The 11,073-nt window shown below is 37.4% G+C and overlaps 1 protein-coding gene across 2 annotated transcripts; it reads right to left on the reverse strand.

The window, feature by feature from the left end:
* Positions 1 to 1,544: 1,544 nt before the first annotated feature.
* LOC103709927 (organelle RRM domain-containing protein 2, mitochondrial-like) lies at positions 1,545 to 8,890 on the reverse strand. Of its 2 annotated transcripts, XM_026805749.2 has the most exons (4): positions 8,702 to 8,886; positions 4,108 to 4,176; positions 3,923 to 4,029; positions 1,545 to 1,952 (listed from the first exon to the last, which is right to left on the reverse strand). In XM_026805749.2, exons 1-4 carry the CDS (start codon positions 8,814 to 8,816, stop codon positions 1,878 to 1,880), a joined length of 366 nt encoding a protein of 121 aa, XP_026661550.2. In that variant the 5' UTR covers positions 8,817 to 8,886; the 3' UTR covers positions 1,545 to 1,877. The 2 variants fall into 2 exon arrangements, with proteins under 2 accessions (XP_026661550.2, XP_038988193.1); XM_039132265.1 differs by having other exon boundaries at positions 3,923 to 4,176; positions 8,702 to 8,890.
* Positions 8,891 to 11,073: the final 2,183 nt, after the last annotated feature.

Genomic DNA, 11,073 nt, shown 5'->3' on the forward strand with positions numbered 1-11,073 from the left:
AACCTAAAGGATGTCTTTAGAGTAGTTGGTCACGTACGAGACCACTCACTCTGCAGCCCTGTTGGCCTATCTGTAGACATGCTTAGTCTGAAAGGCCACCTTGCCATAAGACCATAGCTCGGATATCTCGAATCAGGGAGTGACATTCGTGCACACCGCCAGCAATCTAATGAACTCATCTAATGACCGTAGCCGAATCTCTCTCAAGCAGTTTTGCACTAGCCTACAACACACACTAAGCATAACTTGGGCCATCCTTAGCTCAGCCCCAGAACCCTTCAAACGTTAGGATACTTCGAAAATTAGAAATAACGATGACACCCTTTCTAGCTATAACCTATGTTATATATCAATCTTTAAGTATGAGAAAAGATCTTTAGACACAAACTCTTAGAACTAAGATGGGAAATCTTCATCTTTAAACACCGTTGATGTAAATCTGGGAGATTGAGAACCCTGTCATCATCACTTACAACATTGCTCAGGTATTTAGACAGAATGGTATCATTAATCAAGCCTCACGATCATACTTAGCAAGCTTCTTTACAATAGTTTGTTCGAAGTGATAGCTTAGATGGCATATGGATTTGTACTCACATGTCGCCAGCCGCCAGGATCTTAGAATGGCAGAAGTGGGCCATATGATAAGAATTGACTTGGGACTCAAGTTGAAGTGGTATATTTTAGCACATTTTTTAGCCTTACCATCATTATGGGGTTTCCCTTCCTAAGCTTTGTGATCTCCTAGCGGGTCCCTCATTCTACAGTTACCTTGGGAGCTCTAAGCCGGGTTCTGAAGAAATGTGAAGATTGATGCTAGGGATCTCCATGCAGTCATTTTGCTGCAACACTTATCAAAGAGATTGATGAAATAAATTTATCTGTAAAAAAATTAATTACATGTTTTTGCATAAACGCTTTACTTTTTTCACTAGTGATTTATCTTTAAATTTACTATCAGCAAGTTGAAACTTGAAAGTATAAAATTTGAATAAACCACATGTACAATAGTACATTCACAAATTTATAGTAAATATAAATTTTTCCTCAGAGAATAATTGCTAACCAGGAACTCTTGAGAGGTTCAATCTTATGGCAGAACCAAATAATCCCCCTTCTAAACACTGTCATGATCAGTCTTCAGTTGGAAGATGGTCTTGCCTTCTTCATAAAGTCCTTGGTGTGAACCAAAGAAAACCAATCAGGAGAAATCTTATGCAATAAGAGGACAATGCTACAAAAAAGTACCTAAGCCATAGTGGATCAATCATCAATGTTACAAAATTGAACTCCATTGCAAGAGCTTGATCATTTGATTGAAGAAATATTGGAGAGAATGCAATAAAAGGTACCAAAAGATCGGTGCCAAATCTTATTTCCATCGGTCCACATGATAGATTGGAAATTGAGGACAGCTAGGGACTTCAAAAATTGGCATGCCCTCTAGATTATGAACTGGTCCAGCTTTCTGTTAGTCATTATTTATTCTACATCAATATAACACCAACCAGATTTGTAAATGTTGAGACATGCTGCAAGATAAATAGGGCGAAGCCTGAAACAAACATCACTATAAAATACCTTATGACAGACCCATAAAAAGCTTTATGTCGATTCTTCGCATTCAAGTTAGCACATACACGGATGCAAACCCATAAGCAAATTATAGGTCTATATAATAAGTCTTTCAAACATGCGTCATACTTCCATTACATCATCAAATAGGTCCTGCTTCCCACCAAATGACAATCAGTGCAATCAAGGCACTCATTCAAACATTTGAAAACTGTCTTGCTCCCATAAAATATCAAAATCTTTGGAGGTCCTCAAACCTCTACTGATAGCCAGATGAACATGTGAAGCGGCTGTGCTGGTGTTTAAGGTTGTGGCGGTCCTTGTGGAGGCGGCCGGGGTCTAGCATACTCAGCAAAAATAACCCAACCATCCAGAAACTGCACAGAAAATGGTGGTGTTAAAAGAGTAAAATATGGAGGAAATACATATGCACAAGTTAAGCCGCCTCAAGGCTATCTGAATCACAATCTATAGGAAACCAACAGGGAAGTCTTGATAAATTTTGAATAGCATATTTCAAGTTGCACAATTGAAGGGCATGTTTGGATGCACTCTTTTCCCATAGCTTTTCATAGCAGGGCATTACTAAAGGAATCCTAAACCATGTGAATTCAATCTAGAAAATTGTTTGGATAGGATTTTAAACGTTTAAAATACCATAGAAAGAAGGGATTCTATGGGAAAAATGAAAATCTAGCATTTTTTCGATTTTTTACCCCATGTTTTGTGAGTGACGTGCACCTTGAAGAGTCAAACAACTCCAGCATCCCCTTTGATTACTTTTTTGGAAAAGACCCTATACCCCCGTCTCTTAAAACAATTCCTTCATGTCTCTCATTGTTCCCCTCCTCTTTCTATTACCTCTGTTCAGGGGTTCAGATTGATAATCTAAATAGAGGGAAGATTGATCATGAGTTGTTCCATTCAATATTGATCAAAATTTTACTGTATTGTCTAGTGAAAGAAGATAAGTAACAGCTATGCCCCCGCTAGTAGTGGTAATAGCAGTTATATAAGAAGGCAGGCATAGAACTCGAGTAAGGACTCTAAGCCATGAAGAGTGCTGCAATAACATAGAAATCTCACACGAAAGGTAGAAATCTCACACGAAAGGCTGAGGTAGCCCCACCACAAAATATCCTTTCATGATTAAAAGACTCCCAACTTTCACCCTCAGCTAAAACTCTTCCAGAAGCAACAATTTGCAGCAGACAAGAAGAGGTGCTTTGGTGGAGAAAAGGTTATAAAGAATTACTGAACCCTCTGGCCCATGGTGCTATAAGGTATATAATTCTTTAAGGTCAAAGAGATCTTAATGGAAACGCAGAGATATTTGGTTGTCCTTATCAGTGCAATCTGATATATATATGCATTACATAGTTGCCTGCAGCTGTCCTTGTTCAAAAAATTGACAGTTTGGTAATATTCAGAATTCCATCTCTTTATTCATAGAGATCCATTTGCATTGAGCTTCTTGCTCTATCAAATATTCACCAAGGCATTGATATAACACATTTGACATTCAAGTTTGATAGAAATATGCCTTGGTACCCTCTAATATAATTCATAAGGGTATTTTAGAGTGTTAGACAATATTTAGATAAAATTAAGTGGAAGAAGACATAACAATACAGACATCAGTCAGACTATTAGTCTATGACTAACCAGCATTTTTGTTTGTTTTGAAACATTTCTCGTGATTTAAGAAGTGGATTCTCTTATGTTACCATAATCTCTGATGGTTCTTTGTGTTCAATTCATTAATTAGTTTCTTAAGCAAGAAATCTTTGCCAGATGCAATACAAAAGATCTAGTTAGGACACGTTAAATCCAAGTCAAGCTAGCTTGGAGTAATATTTTCAGTTAGTTTTGACTACAGCAGATAATTCCTGTATATTTTTCCACAACCAGCCAGACGACAATACCAAATGGAACCATCGTTAATCATCATCATGGTATATCCAACAGCATCAATCAGTTCCTGCAATTTTTTGAACCTTTGGTAAATTTTGCCAGTACATCCAAACAAGCCCTAAATTTTTAAACCTTTGGCAAATTTTTTGAGCATCTGGTTATCAGGGTCCACAAATTGAATTTTCCCTGGTCTAGAAGGATCAAAATGCCATTCATGTGACTCATTTATGCAGTGAAGATCACTAAAAATGTGGCGCTAGGAAAATAAATTATCTTTACTGTGCATAATGCAAATGCCTCAAAAGAGAGGCTGTGAGGCTTACCTCTACGATGCACTCCCTTCTTTAATTAATACACTTAGTCTGAACAAATCCAGTGGGTGTGCCATTCTAGTGTAAACATGATTCAAAATAACAAACTACGACCAACTTACCTTGCCATCCATGCCTTTTATGCCTTCTGCTGCTTCTTCTACCGTTGTGTATCTTACAAAACCAAAACCTTTAGAATATCCTGATACACGATCAGTCACAACCCTTGCTGTAATATGCACATAAATTACAGTTAGCATCTTGTGGATGGGGTCCCTCATAGAAGTCCTTAAGAAGAAACAGATACCTTGGACTACTTGACCAAACTTTGAAAACGCTTCATTGAGTCCCTCCGATGTAGTACGCTTGCTAAGCCCTGCAAATCATTCTTTTTTGTTAGAATTAGGAAAGTAATAAGGCTAGCCAATAAAATCTTATTACAATGACATTTACAGATAATAATTGACTGAATAAGAGAGGGGAAAAAAAGACACCCACAGGGTAACTAAGAAAGAGAGAATTCTCATAGCTAATAGAGTGTTATTAGCAGCACTTGGCTGCGTAAAAACCTAGGCTGATGCTTTTGTATGCATCACTACCTAATCGCACAACTTTCTGGACACATTATTTAGACTAAACATTTGAAGGATGAAGTGCACATAACTGAATTTATGAATGGATATGATGTGTCCAACTAAACGGAGTGGTTGCTATCACATGATTCCCCATCATTTTATTTTTATCAGGGTAATGTGGTACATGATTCTATGAATGGCCATGATCCACATCAAATACACATAATATTTAAATTTAGGCCGAATGTAAAGATTTGGTGCAGCAAATGGTGGGATAGTATAATGATTCAATTGGATACTTGAGCATAGAAAAAAAAGACTAAAGGAAAAAAGAAAAATGACTGCAATTATTAGCATCCATTTGAAACTATAAAATTGCAAAAGAGTAGAGCTAATGGTAAAAATGGAATATAAGAAGAAAGCACAACTTCCCATGCAAGTAGAGTTGGAGAAATACTAAGTCATATGCAGGAAATACTTCTAAATAGCTGCACAGATAGGTGATACTTGATCTATGAAAACAACTCTACATAGAAGGGCTAGGGCTTGTTGATTGGATATACTTCTCAATCTACAACCGAAAGGGAAGCCACTGCATGAGGCTCTCACTATTACAAGGTATAGAGGGGTCAGATGTATGCAGACCTGCATGTGAAGAGGTTGTCCCTGTGTTTTGAACCCATGACTCCCAGGTCATGGATTCTCAAACGATAAGACTATGATCATATAAAAATATATCAAACCATACTAGTCAACTTTTAATAAATTTATTTAGTTATGCAAGTCAATATCATATGTTGCTCATGGAGTCATATAAAAAATTAATAGCACTTGAGAAGTTGACTTATAGCAATGAGAAAGAAAAGCAGGTTTCGGTGCTTCGGTGATGCAAAACAAAATGCAAGTTTACATTTAAACTTCCATGAAGTACTCAAGTACGAGTTATCATATATGGCTGGAGATCCTATAAGTCCATTTGTTAATGTGTTCCCCAAAGAGCTTTCAGGTTTCCATTTTTTGTCCATTATACCCAAGAAACTCGTAAGGATCATAGCTCCACATATTGATATCTTCTTATCCTTAGATATGTTAAATTTATTTTAAATTTGGTGTGTCTTCCACATATACTGATGCTCTGATAAAACATCATGCACCTTATCCACATTGTCCCACTCTCAGTCTAATAAGTCATATTTTTCCTTAAAAGACTCATTTTACCATACATGGGCCAGCATGATGTTGAAAGCATCATTATTTTACAAGTATACTTTTTGGGTCCAAAATCTACTATTGCACATGGATAATTTCTTCATTACAAATCAGAAGAAATGACTAGTCACCTATTGTTTGATATATTTTTTTGTTCCAGATATTGCATAGAAATACCTATGCATTTTCTTTCTTTAGCCTTTCCCAGCGCTTCTAGTGCCCTTGTTTCTAATGAAAATGACAAGTAACACTACTTTCACTCTTTCTCCTCAACCAATGCTAAGTTTTTGCATCCCTTCCATTCCCACTGAAACAACTCACCCCAACAAGGCTTCCCTTTTCTTCATAGACTGGGCCATAATGGTTACATCGTCCAACTTAGCAATACATAATGCAGCGCCTTAGCATTAAGGCCAAAAATAAATTTCTAACTTGCTAAGGAAAAAAATCATATCTGGATAATCTGAAAGTTCCCTTTATAACACGAAATAACATACAAAAAGAGGCAATTGGAGAGGCAAGCGAGAAAGTAAGCAGTTGGAATATAGGAAAAGTTAAAAGGAAAAAAGAGAACAATTGAGGGACCGAGCTTCCACAAAGGAGCTAACTCATTCCAAATAACTCATAAATCATTTCATCACTTACCATGGACCATATGTAAAAACAATTAAGCAACAATAAAACAAAGCTTTCTAATCACAATAGAATTCCCAAGTATAACGAATCTAGAGCTCCAACTAATTTGACTCAAAACAAGACTCCTAGTCAGACTAGAGCTCTTCTACCTTAACTCACTATCCTAACAAAAAGTAACCAAAAATGTTCTGAAAATTGTACAATATTTTCTAATTACAACAGCACTCCCAAGTTATTCTTAGTGAATCTAGAGCTCTAAATAGTTTGACTCAAAACAGAACTCCAGGTCAACCTAGTCTCCTCTATCCTACTACAGATCACTTCCAACAAAAAGTAGCCACACACTTTAAAAAATTTGTAGAACTTGTATGTTCTGGGGTTCTACATAAAAAGACATCAAATTCACTTCTTACACTCATGAGAAAAAGGGGACTTAAAAACACTGCTAAGTCAGCCTAAGGTTGGACAATTAAACAATCATCTTACTCATATTAGGACTCAAAACCCACTAGAAAAAAAAGCCTTAACAAATAAGAAGAACAATTGCTAAACAGAAGCCTACAAACTGTATTCTGAACATAAGTTTCCGATATCTGAGACTTCAAAAATCCTAATCACACCAATACTCCTTGGCACACAACATAAATGGAAGATATAGCAACAATATAAGCACCTAGCATCATTCTCAATCTTCATATTAATACCTGTAAGCTTATATATAATTTTTCTAAAGATATTGAAGCAATTGAGGATATTAATATATTTATCTACATCTCAAATCTTATATAGTTTTTTTTAACTCGCTCTTGCAAATTTCAAGTAAAGACTTAATGCTTCACCACTGAATTCTCTATAAATATCTATGGAAATTCATACGCAAAACATAGTTGAATATCTGAAAGTTTCAAAGTCAAATTTCATCAATTCCTTGCTGTAAACAGAAATGACATTTTTTGCCCTTGTGTTCTTCCATGAAAGTTATATTAAATTAAATCCCAAAACTTAATTACCAGAGGACAAATTTTTCTTCACATCATACTTTTGCACCTCAAATTTGGTACTCTATATCTATAATAGTTATCTCAGATGATTAAGCATAGCACAAAGACAGGCTTATTACTACTTGGTTATGCAAAAGCACTGAAATAACCTCCAAAAACCTACCACGTGGTTGTGTTCTACTTCCATGAAGTCATGCAAATCAAGAAAGAGGTAGAAAAATATAACACAGATAGAGAAAAAGATGCTCGAAATTTTTACATGGTTTACCTGTTCTTGGGCTAGATCTTAAATCAAAGGTTAAAAAGGTTCCACTTAAGAAATAGATGAAATCGCACCAAAGTCAGACGCTTGACAAAGAACTTGAAAGATAACACAAATCCAATACAATGAAGAAACCTGTTGTTACAATCTATGGAAAAACGATATCTTAGATTTCCTTTTACTACTCCAGGGAACACCATATGCATGAAGGCTTGCTTATGCCCTTACTATCCTTTCCTTGTAAAATATTCAATTACATCTTCTTCTTCTTCTTCTTCTTGCTGAAACGGACATTCCATACATCACGGGTATGAATACACCTAATAGAATCGGAAAACAAAAGATCTTGAAGTGCTCCGGGCATCTCTCTCTCTCCAGTCCATAGGGTACCTCCTGAGTGGCTCGCAACATATGCCACCACCCAGTCGGCCGCCCCATTGGCTTCACAATACACATGCATAGCCTGGAATGTAACATCCTCCCTCGCCATAATTACATCTTCTTTGCACTAATAGTTTGTGCTACTATCTCACGGAAAAACCAGAATGGCCCCATCCAGTGGTATTTAAAACCTTGTTTTTCACCATGATCATACAAACAGCTATGCAACCTTATACCGGCATCTAACATGACCATCATTATCAAATAATTTCATATTGTATTGACCTATATACTAATGTGTACATCTGTTGAGCATTCAATTATTAAACAACTAATTCTTTTTTAATAAGATATATCTACTTCTCCCGACTGCCAGTCTAACATCCTCTCTCCACCCCTTATCCACACCAGAGTCTGCCAGTCGCACCAGGGATCTTTCACCATACAAAAAATCTATACATCAAATATTAAATAGTCGAACTTTAAGGACCCCTTATAGTGAAAAAATTACAACCTGCACCTCCTCACCCAACACCCCCCCCCCCGGGCGCCATGTTCTTCTGATTTCTTCAACAACGGAAATAAAGAAGAGACTAACATCGATCATTACAAAGGAAAAAGAAAATTTTCTTCTGGGGATCTAAACCCCAAGAAGAGTCTTTGTAAAATAAAAACACAAATTTTCAATTAATAGGGTATTCTACCATAAAGTTACACATTTCCGGGTCTAATGTCCAAGCGGAACATCAAGCATATAAAAACCCTAGAAATCAAAAACACGAACCTCACGAGATGATCAAATGGAGGGCGAGAGTGCGAGAACGTGCTGGGACTCACCTGAGACGAAGAGGTTGGACGACGGCTCGGCCGCCGAAGCGGCGGCTGCGGGAAGCGGAGGAGAGAAGGCAGAGATGGAGAAAAGCCGCCGGAAGCCCGCCCTCACCGCCGCCATCACTCTCGCCTTTCGCCTCGCTCTCTCTCTCTCTCTCTCTCTCTCTCTCTCTCTCGGTAAGGAATTGTTCTGGAAGAGCTCCCGAAGCCGACGGGTTTCGTGGGGGATTTTCCTCAATCTCCAAGATGAAATTACTAGACTACCCTTATCTAAGGGTTTTTGCGCTACTGTTTAACGTTCAAATGACGAAAATGCCCCTATCTTCCGGATGGGTACCATTAGGTCGATGGATGCGGATTCGATCAAAACCCGACCCGAATTTGACACAGGATAGACTTTCAGTTTAGATATCAGCCACGCAGCTTCTTAATTGAAGTTTTAAGGCGTCATCTTTGCTCCAAAATTATGATGATCTATGTGTGAGTTCTTGCTGCTATTTTTCATGGGCCATATAGCTTGCGACTGTTTTTTACTCAAGTATAGAAGCTATATGTTTTCCAATGATTGGTAATATTCCTCATCCTTAGCCCGGGACGCGGGGGGACCGTGGGCCAGATCGACCACCTTGACCTTAAACATAAACCGAGAAAAATGACATTGGCCCTAACTGAAGAGCCGATCAGTCGAAGGGCTACCAGCTAAGAAGCTAATCATGCACCAACAGCTCTAGCAGCTTGCCGTCGTGGTAGCACCATAGTCTGCGCTCAACCAGCACTGCATGCCGCCATACGAACTGGCTCCTAAGACACCACCGTACTACCGTCTTTTACCTAACCATCAATGCATGCCACATCAGTTCAAGTAACGACAAAATAGGCTCTCCTAAATAAAAAGGCGGCCTAAAGGACTTTAGATACGCCCAGACAATCGTGCACATGTGCACACCCAATACTATTTACAGAGCACCACACTTTATTGAACTCTCTTTCTTCCATATTGTTGCCACTCTATTCTGACTTTGGGATCAGAGGATCCCTTACCGAAAACTCTCCGGCAAGCGGACTTCTTGTAAGATAATTTGGAGGAGACTAGCACCTGATACCCCCAACTAGTCTGCTCAGCTCGTCTCCAGCCGATCTTAGGGTCGTCCGAGCTGCGCTCCAACCTCGGTCAAAATTCTGCGGCAACAATACTCAAAATATAAGTTTGTTAGCGGCCTAGTGTGAATGGTATTTGTACCCAAAATTATTTTTAATGATAGAAAGATGGTTCAAATACTCTTGTTTTTAATTTGTCTCAATAATTTGTACCACTATGGTAAAATCAGTGTTTATTATTGTCCATTTTATGAAGATGGAAGATTAACGTAGAGGCCATTGTAACTTGTAAGAACATATAAAATATATAAATAAATCTACCTCATTCTATAAGCTTAAGAGGTCCTGAGTTCGAACCCTGTCTCCGCACTCTTTAACCCTATTATTAAAAATTTCACATGTTGGGCTCGCTCATTAAAAAAAAAGTCCGGCCCACATATGAGGGGGAGTGTAAGAAAATATAAAATATATAAATAAATCTACCTCGTCCTATAAGCTTAAGCTTTTAGAAAAAGTGGTGATTTCAACTGCCATGAGATGTAGTTGGGCTTATCTTTGTCTTTATTTTAATGATGTATTGTTGTTGGACTAGGATTTGTCATGTAATCTATCCAAATTTCTCCTTCTCAATCACCTTTACTTCTAGCGTTTTCTAATATAGTTAAGGGTTTCTTATTTAAACTTTTTCATACCCATCGCTAATCCACCTCCCAAGCCAAAATTTGAGGGTGGGGGAGGCAAGAGAGAGAATGGAAATTTTTGCTGGAGGGAAGACAGAGAATAAAAAAAATTGCTCACAACTAGGACTCATGAGAAGGATAGGAGAGGAAACTGTCTCCCAATCTTTATGGCTAAAAATAATGTCATTTTTTTAAGAATATCTCTTAATTCCCTCAAAAGCATTATAACTCATTCGGCTCATAGAAAAAAAAATTCCTCACCAGAATATTTTATTTAAGAATATGATGCCTAAAAAATATTTTGGTATATTTGGTTGACCATGAAAAAATAGTATATTTTCAGAGTGACTATGCTTGATTGAGCATCTACCTTCCTGAAAAAAATTATATGAAATATTTATTATACCCTTAATAAAGAAAAGACCTCATCCATGAATTTTGATGGCCTAAAGATAGTTTTGGAAAGAAAAAAAAGAATTTCAATTCCCGACCAGTGGAAGAGTAGATTTTCTGTGTCCCTTATGGATTTTTCTTTTCCATATAATATGAAAATCTTATTCTTATGGAAATGCTACTTTTCTATTTCTCTTCTCTGAAAAC

The sequence above is a fragment of the Phoenix dactylifera genome, chromosome 12 (genome assembly GCF_009389715.1).
Source record: "Phoenix dactylifera cultivar Barhee BC4 chromosome 12, palm_55x_up_171113_PBpolish2nd_filt_p, whole genome shotgun sequence".
Classification (NCBI taxonomy): Eukaryota; Viridiplantae; Streptophyta; class Magnoliopsida; order Arecales; family Arecaceae; genus Phoenix; species Phoenix dactylifera.

Excerpts from the sequence above, each read along its gene's own strand:
- LOC103709927 (XM_039132265.1), bottom strand. The coding sequence starts at position 8,816 with ATGGCGGCGGTGAGGGCGGGCTTCCGGCGGCTTTTCTCCATCTCTGCC. Across the intron at positions 4,177-8,701 it reads GTCCAACCTCTTCGTCTCAG|GGCTTAGCAAGCGTACTACA; the intron begins GTGAGTCCCAGC and ends AATGATTTGCAG. Across the intron at positions 1,953-3,922 it reads TAAAAGGCATGGATGGCAAG|TTTCTGGATGGTTGGGTTAT; the intron begins GTAAGTTGGTCG and ends TTTTCTGTGCAG.